Consider the following 18,552-nt stretch of genomic DNA (forward strand, 5'->3'; position numbering starts at 1 on the left):
TATTCAACATTTAAATTCAGTCACATCTTCCACATCATTAAATTATTTATATTTTCTCTCTTTTTTATTTTTAATAATTAAACATGGAATATTTTATTTAAATTCAAATCAATAAAATTATCCTTCCACATCATTTTTTTTTTTTTTTTTTACATTTACACTTTGTCCAAGCTTTTTCCTTACCTTTATCTTTTCATCTCCCCACTACCTTCTACCTTAATATCACTATTCATCTCCCCACGTCTTCCATATCATTAAATTATTTATATTTTTCTCTCCTTTTTATTTAAAAAAATTAAAATTTTAAAATTTTACTTAAATTCAATAAATAAAAGTGTCCTCATAAAGTGGAGTAGTACTAGAGACACACTCATTCTCAAACCCAATACATCAAAGAAAAAATATAATACAAAATAAATGCCAATTTGGAAACACTAAATTAAAAAATAATAATAATAAGGATGTCAAACCAAATATAATATAAAGAATAGTTATATTAAATGAAAAAAAAAGGCTACAATGCATATTTAATGCAATAAAATCATCATCAAATTTTGGAAAACAGTAGGTTGCCTAGAGAGAGAGAGAGAGAGAGAGAGAGAATCAAATGTCAATTGGTAACTATTAATTGGAAAACAAAGAGGTTGTAAGGAGAAGTAAAAATAAAAAATAAATATGACCAATATGGAGAACATTAAAAATTTTATAGTGCAATAAAATCAACTGTTACATTCACTTAAAAATTTGAATCAATAATCAATAATTAAACACAATCATAGCAATATATTTAAACTTAAAACTAATCAAACTCTAATTCATAACTAAAAGGAGATGTTCTCATGTAATAATAGAAATTACATAAGAAATAAAGTTAGAAAATTTTAAAATCCCTTTTTTGAAAAAGAAAAAAAAAAAAAAAAAAGCTACAAAGCATATTTAATGCAATAAAATCATCATCAAATTTTGGAAAATAGTAGGTTGCCTATGGAGAGAGAGAGAGAGAGAGAGAGAGAGAGAACATTAGTAACTATTAATTGGAAAACAAAGAGGTTGTAAGGAGAAGTAAAAATAAAAAATAAATATAACCAATATGGAGAACATTAAAAACTTTACAGTGCAGTAAAATCAACTGTTACATTCACTTAAAAAATTGAATCAATAATCAATAATTAAACACAATCATAGCAATATATATAAACTTAAAACTAATTAAACTCTAATTCATAACTAAAAGGAGATGTTCTCATGTAATAATAGAAATTACATAAGAAATAAAGTTAGAAAATTTTAAAATCCCTTTTTGACATTTCATTTAACTTTATATATATATATATATATATATATATATATATATAATCTTCATACACAATTACATTTAAAAATCTAACAAACGATGGTATATCTCATTTAACACCTCTGTTATGAAAATGATTAGCCAGTAAATATATGATAATAATAATAAAACGTTATAAATGAAATTATGAAAAAAATGTGATAAAACTAATTAGCTACTATCATTATGAAGTAGTAGTCTATGATTTTACACATTTAAAGAAGTGGAATATATAGAGTTTACTTAAGGTATATGTAAAGATTCATATTTAAAAAAAAGATATGTAAAGGTTAAAAAAAATGTATATTCTATAAATAAATGAAAAGGTATATGTAAGGTTTTTATTAACTTAAAAGAAAATGAAAAATGTTATATTAACAACAACAACAACAACAACAATAATAATAATATAGGGGTTGTAAGGTCACAATTCTGGGCCCAGGCCCAACAGGTATGGGGTTCTGGCCCAAGGAGCCCGAAACAATGAATTTATAGAGAGTGGGCTACAGAACTAGGCCTTAACAAAGTGTATTCTAGCTAAGATAGGGCCATGCAACAATCGAAAGTAAGAAAATCCCCTTCATGTCCATTAGATATTCAGTCCGAGGAGACGTGGGAGATGTATATCGATTCCTGCTCAAAGGCTATGGTTCTCACACTGTATTTCTGTTCCCCCTCCTCTTTCTTCATGGGGACTCCCTTCTCTTATATAGCCCTCTTGAAGTCATCAGGGTCTTACACTTGTTGATCACCTGGACCTTCACTTGAGTGTCTGTCCCATCGGACATCCCCCCCCCCCGTCTTTCTGTGAGTTGTGGTGGCCAAGGCAACACTGTTCACAAGTCCTCTCCACATTAATGCGGCCAGAAAAGTAGCTGCCATGCATTTAATGTGGCAGCTGCAGCCTTACCCTCACCCTTGGCATCCTACGCTTTCTTCCTTCTTACGGGCTTGTGGGACTCATCCTTGTTATTAATGCTCGTTGGGGTGGATCCTTCTAGTAGGCAGAGTGCATGTTTGAGCCATATTTGGTACGTCCAAGGAGACATATCTCCTCGGACCGCCTTTTAAACATTTTTAGGCCCACAAGAATTGGGCCTGAAGTCCTTTTGGTACCCACGCATTCTCCTCGGACGTGGTTGAACTTCCCATACAGGATCCAAGGCCCATTGTATGATCTTGGACCTTTGCCCCTACAATAGCCCCTCAAAATTCTGGATTTTCCCTCTTATCCGAGGAGAAAATGTGGGATTTTGATACTTATGGGATAACTCATTATAATTTCTCGACTCGCAAGTGTGGAAATACAGCCTCACGTGCCTCATTATTGCTACTGGTGTTTCGTAACCCATGAGGCGCTATTAATTGCGCCAGGCGGCTTTATGTCCCCCGCATCCAACGGTGGGGCGTTTGATCAACGGTTGATATTTCCCCAATTCTTTGGGCGGGAGTAATCCCGTTCAGTTTCTCCTTGCTATATAAGGCTTCTGAGGGGAATTACTTCCTCTTTTTAGAAAAAGCATCCAAACATCCCTGAGCATTCCCGCACTTCCCTTTGCAAAACATTCGAAACTCCATAGCCACTCCTGTGAGGATTTTTGGCGAGTTCTTCGCAAGCTCGAGAGGTCTAAGATCTTCGTTCCCGTAAGTATTCATTTCCCGTATTCCTTAACCTTTCCTCTCTGTTGTCTTTCCCGACTTCCTTTCCTAAGCAAACCTTTTTCGTAGTACCTAGGGTTAGTAGGATGGGTAAGTTTGAGAAACTGGTAGATTCTCCGGCCGGTATGGAAGGTTTCAGGGCTAAATACCATATCCCGCTTGGAGTAGGTCTAGAGTATTGCTCCTCGGACCAGATCTTAACCAAGAGAAAGATGGAGCAGGTCGCCATTCCAATGATAGCTTTCATAGAAGGAGGAATGACGATCCCCTTGGAGAGGATAACTAGGGATTATTTGCGCAGTCATAGGCTAGCCCCCCATCAGTACGCCGCGAACATGTTCCGGATCCTAGGGTGCGTAGACGCTCTGAACGAATAGATGAACCTCAGCCTCTCATGGCACGATGTAGTTCACTTGTACGAATAACATTGCCTCAATGAGTCGTATTACCTACAATCCAAGTCCGACGAGGTGAGGCTGATATCCTGCCTTCCCAAGTCCAACAAAGGCTTGAAGGACGACCATTTGATCATCTCCGGAGCATGGCACGACGGTCTTCACTGCCCAGTTAGGGCGGGAACACCAGGGGGGGCACTGTAGGGTCAGATCCCTCGGCGGGGATCTTAGTTTTGAGCTTTCCCTTTACTTATTTTGGTTTCAGTTTTGACTGTTCGCCTCCTCGGACTGATCTAACTCTTCCTTTGGGTATTTTGCAGATAAGAATCAGACAGCTCCGAGGTTAAGTTTGGTCAACGTCCAAGCCCTCAACTATCTTCTAAGGTCCGAGATCTTTGTCAGCGAGGACGGGCAACTGCGTGCCGCTCCCCTTATCTTGGATTACAAGCCCCTCTCTCACGCTTTTGTGGACGTGGGTCAAGCAATAAGGGTTGGAAGTCCCCGATTAGCCCGTATTGACGTCTCTGTGCTAGGCTTCCTTGCTCAGAGGGACCTACCACCAGTCCAACTACCCGTTCAGCGCGTTCTCCAAGAGGTAACCATCCCGGGGGAGGGAGTTGATTCCTCGCATTCATCTCTTGAGGCTGAAATCAACCAATTTCATTTAGCTGAGGAAGGAGAGGTATCAACTAGGCCTGTAGAGCTTTCAGATTCCGGCTCGGATCTTGACCGACTCTCGGCGGCCGACCCTACTGGCCTGGTGATTGCTGAGATTGACACGAGCCAGGAAATCGAAGAGGAGGACATGGATTTGAAACCGAGGTCTGGGCTGAGGGGGCTTATGTCCAATAGGAACAAGGGGCAGTCCTTCAAGGATGCCCCTAAAGAGCAAGTTCCAGCTAAAATACCTCCTCCTCCTCCTCCTTCTTCTACTGACCCCACGTTACAACCAATTCCCAACTTGAGGCGAAAGAGGTCGGTGGAAGAATTAGAGGAAGGTGAGGTCGGCCCTCAGAAGGCCAAACAACAGAAGAAAGGAAAAGAGCCAAAGGACAAAAGGACGAAGTCCATTGACAACCGAGAGGAAGTGGCCATTAGAAGGGAGCAACGTACTTGGTCCCCTCGCCTGGAGTTGGATGGCGTCCCTATTCCATGGGATGCGACTCTTTGGGAGTCTCAGCGGGGGCAAGCATCCTACCTTGCCGAGGCCCTACAGCAGCCCCTCCTCCTACCTCATGATATGGAAGGGCTCCAAGCCACCAGGAAGCCTGACCTCTTCATGTCGTTGAAGAGAGATCTCGCTATGGTAAAATGAGGATCCTCGCCTGTTTGGACTCCTTATTCCCTACTCATCTATCTGTCGTTCTTGTCTTAATGATTTCTCCTTTATTTCTATGCAGGTCACTCAACAGGTCTTCGTCACTAAGGAGTGGGCGAAGCACTCTCGGGAAGAGCTAAACGCTGAGGTTCAGGCCCGTCTCGCCGCGGAGAAGGCTGCGGGTGCTCTCATACTAGATAAAGACCGCTTGAACAAGGAGGTCAAAGAGGCACTCAAGGCCCAGGCCAGTGCCGAGGCGGGGTTGAAGACCACAATGAAGCAGGCCGAGGAGATGCGCCAGCAACTTCATACAGCAGAGATAAACCTTGCGACTAAGAGGCAAATGGTCTCGGACCTCAAGGCTCAACTGCTGCAGGCAAAGGAGGCAACTCGTTTGGCCAGGGAGGCGGCTGAGGCTACGGTGGCAGCCTCCTACGAGCGCGGTGTGATGGATACTGAAGCCAGGCTGACTGAGGAGGTGGTCGTGGTTTGCAGGGACTATGTCACCGAGTCCTGGGGAGTAGCCTTGGACAGGGCAGCGGTTCCTGCGGACTCCGACCTTAGGAGGATCGAGAATATCTTCTTCCCTGAGGATATTCGCGAGATTCCTAGTTCTGATCCCCCTCAGGAGTCCCCTTCCGCTCCGAACATTGTCCTCGACCCTACCATACTTGAAGGGAAAGGTGGGAACGAGGAGATGCAGCCATCACCCAAGGACACGTCGCCTTAGGACGCTCTCACTATAAGGGACGTGGTCGCACAAGCCAAAGAAGCCAAACCCAAACCTACAACAGGAGATAACCACCCCGCAGCCGAAGACCTTACAAAAAGCTTAGGGCAATAGTGTAGGACTTCTCTTGTAATTGTTTTGTTTTGTTTTTCATTTCCTTAGTCTTTATTAGTGTTTGTAAGATGGCGTGTCTCAGAGCTTAATGAATAATATAATTTCCCTTTTTTGGACTTCATTTTTTTTTTTTTTTTTTGCTTCTATTTCTGTCTTCATTATGAACGAATTTTAACCGTGTTACTAGACTTCCGAGGATAACCCATTACTTGTAGTTTAAGAAGTACGGCTATGTATGAATATGAGGATAGTGACCAATTTTTCCAAGGCCTGTGGTCTGAGGTATTAAGCAGGACCTGGGCTCCATTTTGCACTTAGATAAGAACCGAGTAATGGTTGATTTCTCCCTAACCTGTGGTCCGAGAAGCCACACAGGACCTGGGTTCTATTTAACATTTAGATAAAAACCGCATAGTGGTTAATTTCCCCCTAGCCTGTGGTCCGAGGAGCCACGCAGGACTTGGGTTCTGTTTAACACTTAGATAAAAACCGCGTAGTGGTTAATTTCCCCCTAGCCTGTGGTCCGAGGAGCCACGCAGGACTTGGGTTCTTTTTAACACTTAGATACAAACCGCGCAGTGGTTAATTTCCCCCTAGCCTGTGGTCCGAGGAGCCACGCAGGACTTGGGTTTTGTTTAACACTTAGATACAAACCGCACTGTGGTTAATTTCCCCCTAGCCTGTGGTCCGAGGAGCCACGCAGGACCTGGGTTCTGTTTAACACTTAGATAAAAACCGTGTAGTGGTTAATTTCCTCCTAGCCTGTGATCCGAGGAGCCACGCAGGACCTGGGTTCTGTTTAACACTTAGATAAAAAATGCACAGTAATCAGCACCAAGAATACAAACTTTCATTAATAATAGTACATTTTCAGGTTATTTACATTCCAAGAACGTGGCACTACATGTTCATCCAAATCTTCTAAAAAGTAGGCCCCTATACCGGCCACCGAGGTGATACAATATGGGCCTTCCCAATTTGGTCCGAGCTTTCCCCACGCGGGGTTTCTTGCAGTGCCCAGAACTTTCCTTAATACCAGATCCCCAGGTGCTAGGGGTCTTAACTTCACCTTTGCATCATAACCTTGCTTGAGCTTATGCTAGTAGTAGGCGAGTTGGACCATTGCTCTCTCCCTTCTTTCCTCGATGAGGTCTAAGCTTTTTTCCAGCAGCCCGTTGTTAACATTTGGACAGAATGTGCTGGTCTTCAGTGTTGGGAAATTTGTCTCTAGATGGATGACGGCCTCAGCCCCATAGGTCATTAAGAAGGGGGTCTCCCCTGTGGATCTACGTGGCGTGGTGCGGTACGTCCACAGAACATGGGGCAATTCTTCTACCCATCTTCCTTTCGCATCATCTAACCTCTTCTTCAGCCCATTTACTATGACTTTGTTGACAGCCTCGGCCTGCCCATTCCCCTGGGGATAAGCTGGGGTGGAGTATCTGTTCACAATTCCCAGCTTGCTGCAATACCTTCTGAAAGATTTACTATCAAACTGGAGACTGTTGTCCGAGATTAGGGTGTGAGGGACTCCGAACCTCTTGACAATGTTCTTCCAAATAAATTTCTTAGCATCTACGTCTCTAATGTTTGCCAGTGGCTCAGCTTCGACCCATTTTGTGAAATAATCAGTGCCGACGAGAAGGAACCTTTTGTTCCCCACTGCTTTAGGAAATGGTCCTAGGATATCCAGGCCCCACTGCGCAAATGGCCAAGGACTGGACAGCGGGTTGAGGGTCCCACCTGGTTAATGTATGTTTGGGGCGAACCTTTGACATTGGTCGCACTTCTTCACGTATTCGTGCGCCTCTTTCTACATACTCAGCCACCAATAACCTTGGGTTATGGCCCTATGGGATAAGGATCTCCCCCCTGTATGGCTCCCACAAATCCCCTCGTGCAACTCCTCCAGGATAAGCTCCGTGGCATCTAGGTGTACGCATAGCAAGTACAATCCTGAAAATGAGCGCTTATATAGTTTCAAATCTTCGGACAGCCAGAATCGAGTTGCCTTTCTTCTAATCTTGTCGGCCTCGCTCTTCTCTTCGGGTAAGACATCCTCCTTTAAAAACAGTACTATAGGGTCCATTCAGCTAGGCCCTGGCCTGACACTGTGAACACGCATCGACCCGATTTTCACCATCGAGGGCCTGTGGAGATCTTCCACGAGTATAACTTGAGGTAGGCATTGCACCGAGAAGGTGGCTAGCGTGGCGAGAGAATCAGCATGGGTGTTTCTGCTCCTGGATACATGCATTAGGCTGAAAAAGTTAAAACGCGCCCGCAAGCGCTTGGCTTGGACTAGGTATTCTTGCATTCTTTCATCCCGTGCCTCTAATTCCCCATTTACTTGTCCTACAACAAGTCTTAAGTCTGAGAACATGTTTATGGATTTCCCACCCAGTTTCTCGACCATAGACATTCCTTCCAACAGTGCCTCATATTCTACCTCATTATTCGTGGCTGAGAAGCCCAGTCTTAGCGATTTTTCGATGGTATTCCCCTCGGGAGAAATCAGGACGAGCTCCACCCCAGAGTCTCTTTGATTGGCCGTGCCGTCAACGTATGCTTTCCAACAAATGGGCTCTTGCTGAGAGACTGTGCCGACCAGTTTTTCGTCTGTGCTCAGTGCTCCTCCCCTTTCTTCTGGTGAGGGCTCGGCAAACTCAGCTACCAGATCTGCGAGGACTTGGCCCTTTACAGCGGTGCGGGGCATGTATCTAATGTCGAAGGCGCCAAGAATGGTCCCCCACTTAGCTATTCTTCCTATGTAATCGGTACTCCGGAGTATTGATCTAAGCAGGAGTTGGGTTAATACAACAATGGTGTGTGCCTGGAAATAGTGGGGAAGCTTTCGCATGGCTTGTACGATTGCCAAGACGACTTTTTCCAGGGGGAGGTAACGGATTTCTGCTTCATGCAACGACTTTCTCACGTAGTAGACAAGCCGTTGTGTGCCATTGTCCTCCCGGATCAGCACTAGGCTCACTGCGTGAGGGGCCACAGCAATGTAGGCGAATAGAACCTCGTCGGCTTCAGGACTGGACATGATTGGCGGCCGAGACAGATACTCCTTAAGCTGCTGGAAGGCTAAGGCGCATTCTTCAATCCACTCGAACCCTTTCCACTTGTTTAATAAGAGGAAGAAAGGTTTACACCTGTCCGCCGAGCGAGAGATAAAATGGTTCAAGGCGGTGATCATGCTGGTGAGCTTTTGGACTTCTTTGGGGTTCCGAGGAGGCTGCATGTTGTTAATAGCTCTAATCTGGTCAGGGCTGACTTAGATACCTCTATGAGTCACCATATAACCCAAAAATTTCCCTGATCCAACCCCGAACGAACATTTGGACGCATACAGGCGCAGCCTGTATTTTCTCAGAATTTCAAAGATATCGCCGAGGTCTCTCACGTGATCAGACACCAACTTGCTCTTCACCACCATGTCGTCTATATAGACTTCGATGCTCTTGCCCATTTGTAGTTCAAACATCCTGGTCATCATCCTTTGGTAGGTCGACCCGGCATTCTTCAATCCAAAGGACATTACCTTATAGTGGTAGTTTCCGACGGGGGTGACAAAAGCCGTTTTTTCTTGGTCGTCGGCAGCCAGGGGTATTTGGTGGTATCCTTGAAAGGCATCTAAGAAGATCATTCGAGGGTGTCCCACGGTCGAATCCACCAATCGATCTATCTGAGGCATAGGGAAAGGATCCTTCGGGTAGGCCTTATTCAGGTCTGTGAAGTCCACGCAGACTCTCCATTTCCCACTCTTCTTCTTCACCACAACTGTATTGGCCAGCCACTCGGGGTAAAAAACTTCTTTGATAGCCCCTGCTTTCTTTAATTTCATCACCTCCTCCCTTACCGCATCTGCATGTTCTTTAGACGGTCGCCGAGGAGGTTGTTTCTTAGGAATCACGGCCGGATTAACGTTAAGATGGTGGCAAATGAAATTCGGATCGATCCCCGGAGCCTCGTAGGGGTCCCATGCAAACACGTCCACATTCTCTCTGAGAAAATCAATCAGCTTTTCCTTCTCTTGGGGCGGCAGTTCTGAGCCAACCTGAAAAAATCTTTCCGGATCGAAGCCTACAAGAACTCTTTCCAAATCCTCGCAACTTGCCTCTTCGGCGAGTTCCCCACCACCCGGGGCCAGGGCTGGGGTCATTAATTGCTATAAGTCCTTCTCGGCAGAGGTGGAGGGCTCGGCACTTGGTCTTCATGAGATAGCGGACACCATGCATTGTCGGGCCATGGCTTGATCCCCCATCACTTCTTTAACCCGACCCTCCGACGGGAACTTCACTTTTTGGTGTAAGGTTGACAATACCGCTCCTAGGGCATGAAGCCACGGTCTAGCTACAATGGCGGTATAAGGCGAATATGCGTCTACCACTATGAAGTCCACCTCCACTACGTCCGAGCCTATTTAAATGGGCAGCCTAATCTGGCCTTCCGGAGTAACAGTTTTTCCTTCGAAACTCACTAAAGGGGAGTCATATGCTGTCAGGTCTTCTGGTCTCAGCTTCAGCCCCTTGTACAAGTCGAGGTACATTACCTGCACTGCACTGCCCTGATCAACTAGCACCCTCTTCACGTCATATCCTCCAATCCTGAGTGTGACGACTAGAGCATCGTCGTGGGGCTGGATGGTTCCAACTTTATCCTCATCCGAGAATCCGAGTATGGGCGAGGCCATCCCTTTAGCCCTTTTAAACTCCCGGTCGTCAATTCCAGTGGGGGGTCGGGCCACTAACATCACTCTTAAAGGATGAGAGCCGGTTCTTCCTAGAGCAGCAAGAATGACATTTATCGTGCCCATGGGTGGTCTCAGGGTGCCTTGCTTTACCTCGACGCTCGTCTGCTCTTGTCGTCCAACAAGATGATACAAGAGGTGCCTCAGCTTTCCCTCTCGAACCAACCGGTCCAAGTGGTTTTTCAGGTTTCTGCAGTCAATGGTGGTGTGGCCCGGTTCTTGGTGGTATTCGCAATATAGGTTCTGGTTACGTTTTGCAGGCTCGCCTGCCATTTTACTTGGCCATTGAAAGAACGATTCATTCTTAACTCTCTCTAAGATCTTATGCAGTGGCTCTTGGAACACAGCATGGACTGCCTGTACCCCGGTGGATCCAGACTTCTCCGAGTAATCCCTACTCGGCCGGTTACTGCTATTGAATTGGTCCGACTTGAAGTCCCTCCTCTCCTGAGGGACAACCTTTGCTTTGCCCTTTCCCATCTGTTGGTCCTCCTCGACTCTCTTGTACTTGTCGATTCGGTCCATGAGTTGGCGCACGCTGGTGACCGGTTTCCTAGTCAGGGACTTCCTCAAACCATGCTCTGTCGACAGGCCTCTCTTGAATGTGCTGATGGCGACGTCATCGTAGTTTCCCTCTATCTCGTTGTACATCTCCCAATACCTATCCGAGTAGGCTTTCAGGGTCTCTCCTTCTCGCATGGACAAGGACAGGAGGGAATCTAAAGGCCGAGGAACCCTGCTACTCGTTATGAAGTGAGAACCGAAAGCCTGAGTTAGCTACTTAAAAGAATTTATGGAGTTTGGCTTGAGGCTGTCGAACCATCTCATCGCCTTGGGTCCCAAACTGGACGGAAACACTTTGCACATCAACGCCTCGTCTCTGGAATGGACGGCCATCCTCTGGTTAAACTGGCTTACGTGCTCTACGGGGTCCGTCCGACCATTATAGATGGCGAAAGTGGGCTGGTGAAACCGCCAAGGAAGCTCAGCCCCCTCTATCCTGCGCGTGAAGGGTGACTAAGAGATACGGTCAAGGGCCTTACTCATGGCATCGTTTGCTAGGCCCTTGTAAGACGGACTTTTGTGGCCACGTTTGCGAGGTTGCTCTTCCTCATAGGAGAAGGTTTCACTTGGCGGGGTTCTCGATCTTCGCCTGTACTCATTGTCCTCGTCATCGTTGGTGTCTGGACTGGAGGAAGGACGCCTTCGCTGCGCTCAGCGCAACTTCTTCTTCAAGTCGTCGATTTCCTGCTGTAGAGCCCTATTATCGTTCCGCTTTTGGGATGCACGACCTTTCCTTTTCGAGCGACTTCTGCTCGTGTGGGAGGCATTTACGCTACCCTCTCATCGCTTGTCTTGATCTCTTTCCCGTTCGAGGTTCAGAAAGTTGTCCTGCCGTTGGGAGTCTGCGTGTCCCGTTTGGCGCGAACCTAATCCTTCCATCTCTAACGGTCTCACTTGCTGAGGCACAAGTTCTCCCCACGGTGGGCGCCAATTGTAGGGTCACAATTCTGGGCCCAGGCCCAATAGGTATGGGGTTCTGGCCCAAGGAGCCCGAAACAATGAATTTATAGAGAATGGGCTACAGAACTAGGCCTTAACAAAGTGTATTCTAGCTAAGATAGGGCCTTGCAACAATCGAAAGTAAGAAAATCCCCTTCATGTCCATTAGATATTCAGTCCGAGGAGACATGGGGGATGTATATCGGTTCCCACTCAAAGGTTATGGTTCTCACACTGTATTTCTGTTCCCCCTCCTCTTTCTTCATGGGGACTCCCCTCTCTTATATAGCTCTCTTGAAGTCATCGGGGCCTTACACTTGCTAATCACCTGGACCTTCACTTGAGTGTCTGTCCTATCGGACATTCCCCCCGTCTTTCTGTGAGTTGTGGTGGCCAAGGCAACACTGTTCACAAGTTCTCTCCACATTAATGCGGCCAGAAAAGTAGCTGCCATGCATTTAATGTGGCAGCTGCAGCCTTACCCTCACCCTTGGCATCTTACGCTTTCTTCCTTCTTACGGGCTTGTGGGACTCATCCTTGTTATTAATGCTCGTTAGGGTGGATCCTTCTAGCAGGCAGAGTGCATGTTTGCGCCATATTTGGTACGTTCGAGGAGACATATCTCCTCGAACCGCCTTTTAAACATTTTTAGGCCCACAAGAATTGGGCCTGGAGTCCTTTTGGTACCCACGCATTCTCCTCGGACGTGGTTGAACTTCCCATACGGGATCCAAGGCCCATTATATGATCTTGGGCCTTTGCCCCTACAGGGGTAATTACATTCCCCTTCCTTAAGATTTGAGAAAATGACACTCTACCCCAAACTTGAAAGGAAAAAAATATTTTCATCCTTTACATTTGTTTGACCAAACTTTGTTATATTAATATTAAAATACTGTGTACTAACCTGCTTGTGCTTAAGATAGGTTCCAAAATTATCCTTAATTTTAAAATTAAATTCTCTTACTTTAAAATTTTAAATTAAAGTGTATTTCAAAATATTATGTAATGTCTTTTACTTTTTTTCCCCCCTTTTCTTTTCCCAATCAGTTATGGAGAGATTTGTCATTTCAAATGTTTTGGTATTTTATGAATTTATAATTTAATTCTAAAGTTATGAGTAGTGTCTTTACTAACCATGGTTAAACATTTATAAATAGATTCTTAATTAAATTTAAAATATTTTGTTATTAATATAAACAGAATGGGAGAGTGTTATTACTTATTACCCCAAATATATATAATAAGATCACCCTAAAAAATAATTGTCTCGCGCAATGCGCGAGTCTGCTACTAGTATTACTAAAAGCTGAAACGTAGCGTTTAATGCTGCTGCTCTCACGTTGCACCACATCAGCTGCCACGTCATTTTTTTTTTTAAATATAATTTGTCCTACAATTTTAAAATGGTTTTTACAATTTTCAGCCCTATAAATGCAGCCCACTACCGATTTATTTACTTCCACTATCATCCTATAATAAATTCAGCTTACTACTTATTTATTTACTTCTACTATCACCCTATAATAAATCTGTATAATTAATCCAACCCACCTCTTATTTATTTAGTTCTACTATCAAGCCCAACCCAAAATCTTTTCAGTTCAGTTTTAGGGTTTTGTGTGAGCCTTTTCAGCTTAAAGGAGGAGGAGGAAAAAAAAAAATGTTGAAGCCTTTCAAGCTTTAGGTTTTTTTTTTTTTTTTTTTTTTTTTTTTTTTTTACATTTATTTTTTAATATTTACACTTCTCTAACCTTTCTCTCTCTTTTACCATTTCATTTCCCCACTACTTCTTCAATCTTTCTCCTTCCCTTACATTTTCACCTCCCCACTACCCTCTACATTAATATCATTCTTCCTTTTTCCCTTCATCTTCCTTTATTTTTCTCTCTTCTTATTCACACCCTCTTACTATAAATTTGTCACTATCTCTTCTATTCTATGCATAGTTTTCCCTCACAAAAAAAATGGTTCTCTCTTTCTCTCTCTCTCTCTCTCTCTCTCTCTCTAAATTTTTTGGTGGATTTTTTTTTTCTTGCATCTCTATTTTAGGTTGATAATTTTTTATATTCTTTAAAACTCTATTTTGAGTTAAATTTAGTTTTGTTTTTTAAATTGTTGTTGTTGTTTTATTTTTATTTTTTATTCTCTTTGATTGTTAAATGTTATCCTATTGCGATCTAAAGAATTAAACATAGTATATAAAAATATAATATTATTCTATTACATAGCATGATTTGGATAATTTGGTATTTATTCTGTTACATAGCATAATTTTTTATAGTGCTCAATTTAGATGTTAAACTATGAGACTTTATTAATTTTTGTTTATTTTCTAATCTTTTGTGGTGGATAAAGTATTCTTAATAGTTGTATTAGAAGTACTCAATAATGCCATTCACTTAAAGAAAAGTAAAGGTTAGCCAAACGAAAATAATCGGATAGGTGACAAATTTTAACTTTTGCCATTTTATTTTAATTATTATTATTTTATAACAATGCATGTATAGAAATTTAATTCTTAGATTTTGCTAATGATTTTTTATTTGATAATATGTTTTGGGTGGTCGAAATTATGATTTCTATAGAAAAAATAACCTTAATAGATTATCAAAAACAAAATTTTATCCTAATATTGGTACAATTAATCATTGTTAAGTTTTATTAAATTTTTTTAGTTTACGTTTTTTTGGTGTTTTAGATTGTTCCTATATTACATTTATGATTGTTCCTATAATAAATAAAAATATAATTACGAAATACATTACTCATTATTAGATTAGTTTAAATTGTAAAAAAAAAATTTAATAAAACCACCATAAAAATAATTATCACGCGCAACGCGCGGGTTTGTGACTAGTTGTGATATAAAACCTCAGAACATTTGATGGATGATTGTTGGACTGCTAAAATCTCCGAATTTGGGCTATCGAAGTTCTTAATGCCAGATCAAACAAGGACCTTCACAGGGGCTAGAGGGACAAGAGGGTATGTGGCACCAGAATGGCATAAGAACATTCCTATATCGGTAAAGGCAGATGTTTACAGTTATGGAATAGTGCTCTTAGAAATTGTATGCTGCAGAAAGAATATAGATGTTAACACGTCCACAGCAGAGGAGATTGTCCTTTCTTCCTGGGTCCATAAGTGCTTTGCTGCTAGACAGTTAAATAAGCTTGTGATTGGTGAAGAAGTAGATAAGATGAGCTTGGAGAAAATGGTTAAGGTGGGACTGTGATGCATTCAAGACGAACCAGCTCTTCGTCCCTCTATGAAGAGTGTTGTCTTCATGTTAGAAGGTATAATTGAAATTCCGGTTCCACCATGTCCAACAACTCCTTCTGTGTAAACAATTTCCCGTGTGGTTGAATTTTTCATTTCTCATTTGTACAAATAGGTGACAACACACAATGCATGAGCATGTTGTAGTTTCATTTCTAATTAAGTTTAGCAAGTTTGAAATATATTATATAAGTTTGTGTTTTCATGTAGTTAATGTTTGGGGAATTGCTTGTAACAAGATGTAAATATTGTGCATCATCGATGCTTGTCTTTGACAAGTTAAAATAGAAGCTCCCCATAAGATGACAGATCTTATAGTCTTGTTTTGTAACATATGTTGCTCTACAATACAAGGTAAATACCGAGATGCGTGGTTCTTGTTGTTAGCAATAGCAGACAGCCACAATATCTTATACAAGTTCCATGCCAACTGTAACTCAAAAATTAATAAAGAAAAACCATAGTTTTATGATTTGTATTCACTCCTACTAGTACCCAAATTAAATTCAATGAGGAAGGCTTAATTTCTGTATACATATAAAAAGGGTCTTGATTTTGCCGAGGATGTGCTCATAGACAAGGTTGTTTCCTTTATTATTCCCCTTCAACTGCTTGATATTGAGAAGTTAGTAAAAATCCCATTTGGTGGGAAGTCAATACTTTTCTTTCAAATATTACAGTTTATTATGTTGATATTGCTTCTTCATATGTTGATTCTGGAGAGACGGGTATTGTTTTAGGGCTTCGGGAGTCGCAACAAATTTGAGCATGAGATTGCAGAATTTTCAAATTACTTGATTGGTTCTAGTTGCAGTTACAGATGATGGGGCTGCATCTGTTCAGGTATACAGCCAGGCTTTTTATTTAACTTCTGCTGTAATTGCAGTAAATGGTAGATAAATTGCTAAATTCTACTGGTTTGCCTTTGTCATAGCCTTGTAGTACATGCAGTCTGTTTTATCCAAGCTTGACATAAGGGCTTTTGCCCAAAGCATTGTAACTCAGCTAACACTTCCTAGTGTTTCATACGGAGACATTTAGAGTTCAGCAATTTATCTACAATTTACTGCAAATTGCTTGAAAGAACCTCAAGATAAACATGTCATAGAAATAGAGATCCTATCCCACTTCAATCATACCAACTTCAAAACAGATCAGTTAATTGGTAATGCACTTCGGCTTTTAATTGTTGATGATTTAATTTTATTATTCTTACTGTCTGAGTCTGCATTCCATGGTCTGATGTGTCTTATTAATTGAAAACATTAAATACTTATTCACTTAATTCTTTTACTTTTACTCCAGGGTATTGGATGCTTTTGAAGGGAGAATAGCATCTGCAGTTGAAGATGCTTTTCCAAGAAAATCAGGGAAGGGATAATAAAGCTTGACTCCTTATTGCAATCATTTTCTAATCAAGTCCCAGTATACGGCATTGCTGTTTTAAATGTAACTTTTGTGGACAATCCTGTGTTGTGTAATTCTTCAATTGAATTTGAGATTAATGGTCTAGTCACAGGCGCAACAAAGGTTGCATTAGTAGTTTCAAACTATAACTAGGGGTTCTGCTTCCTGCAGCAGTCCAGCTAAGATGATTCAGATCTCATTACAAGAAACTGTTTTTAATTCTGTATCATAATTTACTTTGATGTATGTTCTTTCTCTGTCAATTAAATTTTTTTTTTTTCTACTTTATTGTTCTAAGTATATTTGAAAGGATCTCTTAATTTTGCTTTTGTAATAGTGCCAATATCGTATTTTGAAAATATCAAGCCATATTTTTTTGCATTTTCAAGATTGGACATGTTACTTAGACTGGCTTCTAGCTTTTTTTCAGTATGTCTTATGCTGGATTGAAAATGTTGCCTGACTAACTCACATTGGGCATATCTGAATTGGAACCTTGTATTTTCTTTAATGCAATTGAAATTGGACACCTAAACTAATGCTTCTTTTTGTGGTCGGGCAGATTATATGCACTGGATTGTTGAAAAAAAAAATACCGGATAAGTCAATTTTCAACAATGCTGGATGGAGATATATTATTCCTCAACTGTACAAGGAGTACTGTGCTATTTTTTGGTTCAGGCTCGATTTTTTTTTTTTTTTTTTTTTTTTTTTTTTTTTTTTTGTATTTAGCTTTGTTATGTTTGCAAAATTATTCAGCAAACTAGTATCTTGAGTCTTAGAGACTCGAGTTCCATCTTAGAACCAAATTGCATGTGGTGGCAATCTGATGTGGAAAAAAAAATCCACGTGGGTTATGGGTTGTGCGCTGGCGGCGTGGTGGCAATTTTTGGGTTTGGTTGTGTGTATGTTTGTTGATTTTTGTTGTGGGTTGTGGTTGTTGTGTGAGTTTGGGGCTTGATTTTTGGTTTGGTTGGTTTGTGTGTGTGTGTGTGTGTGTTTCTGGGTAAATTTTTGTGTTCGTTGATCGATGATGGTTGATTGGCCAGCTGGTTGAGAGAGAGAGAGAGAGAGAGAGAGAGAGAGAGAGAGAGAGAGAGAGAGAGAGAGAGAGAGAGAGAGAGTATAAAAAAGAATATTTAAATAAAGTAGGAAAAAAATAAAGTTTGGAATGTTAGGTGTGTTGTAAAATGATTTGGTATAATAGATAAAGTAGCTTTTAAGATGGTAAAATGAGATATTTTTTGGAAATTAGATGCTAATGCTCTAATGGGTATTAAATAGTGTGGTGAAAACTCAAGCTCCCAATGGAGCCTCAAGTGGTGACGCTTCGAGCCCTCAGTAAGACAAGGAAAACTAAGGGGCCGAGAATTGGGTTTGGGCTTTTGTTGGACAATTAGTCCAATGCGTGTGTAGGGGTTAATTTGTTTACCTTTTGAGTTTGGGCTATTTATTCAAATATTGGCCATAATCTTTACAGATTCATATTTTTATTTTTATTATTTGTGATAATTTGAAAGTTATAATTGATTTGAATTCTGAATATTTTTATTAAAAATATCAAGAAATGTCAACTAAGTTACAAACTTCTAGTCATATTTTTATTTTTAAAGTAACTAAGTCTGAAAATGAAAAGTTGTTCTCATGTCTAATATTATATTACTTGTCTCACCAAAAGATCTATAAATAATTTTCATTTTATCTTTTTGGACAAGTGAAAAGCTTTCAAATCCTTATCTAGCGTCAAAAAAAGTAAGCACTTAGTAGTGGAAGAAAGTTGCAATAGAACAAAATTTCTTGAAGTGACTCCACTTATGTTACATTACATGCTTCAAAGTGGACCTGTTATCTCATGAAATGCACTTTAAAAACTCAACCTTAATCAAGGCAATTTAAATCTATAATGCAATTACAAGGAGCTAGGAAAAAAAAAAACTTGGTCATACTTTTTTTTTGAATCCTACAACATCAATCAAATTTGTTAAATTGAGATTAGGTACCTACAATCATCAATCAAATTTGTTAGTGCAGGTGGAAAATCAAATGTAGTAGAC

General features: G+C 41.3%; 2 protein-coding genes and 1 pseudogene across 2 annotated transcripts; 1 reads left to right on the plus strand and 2 right to left on the minus strand.

Annotated features, from left to right (window-relative positions):
• Positions 1-7,638: 7,638 nt before the first annotated feature.
• On the minus strand, positions 7,639-8,796 carry LOC126695837 (uncharacterized). Its single transcript, XM_050392642.1, has one exon. The coding sequence runs from the start codon at positions 8,794-8,796 to the stop codon at positions 7,639-7,641; it is 1,158 nt and encodes a 385-aa protein (XP_050248599.1).
• Positions 8,797-9,978: 1,182 nt separating this feature from the next.
• On the minus strand, positions 9,979-10,956 carry LOC126695838 (uncharacterized). Its single transcript, XM_050392643.1, has one exon. It carries the CDS (start codon positions 10,954-10,956, stop codon positions 9,979-9,981), a length of 978 nt encoding a protein of 325 aa, XP_050248600.1.
• Positions 10,957-14,696: 3,740 nt separating this feature from the next.
• On the plus strand, positions 14,697-17,843 carry LOC126695839 (putative BPI/LBP family protein At1g04970; annotated as a pseudogene).
• The last annotated feature ends 709 nt before the right edge of the window (positions 17,844-18,552 follow it).

The sequence above is a fragment of the Quercus robur genome, chromosome 8 (genome assembly GCF_932294415.1).
Source record: "Quercus robur chromosome 8, dhQueRobu3.1, whole genome shotgun sequence".
Lineage (NCBI taxonomy): Eukaryota > Viridiplantae > Streptophyta > Magnoliopsida > Fagales > Fagaceae > Quercus > Quercus robur.

Excerpts from the sequence above, each read along its gene's own strand:
- LOC126695837 (XM_050392642.1), bottom strand. The coding sequence starts at position 8,796 with ATGCAGCCTCCTCGGAACCCCAAAGAAGTCCAAAAGCTCACCAGCATG.
- LOC126695838 (XM_050392643.1), bottom strand. The coding sequence starts at position 10,956 with ATGTACAACGAGATAGAGGGAAACTACGATGACGTCGCCATCAGCACA.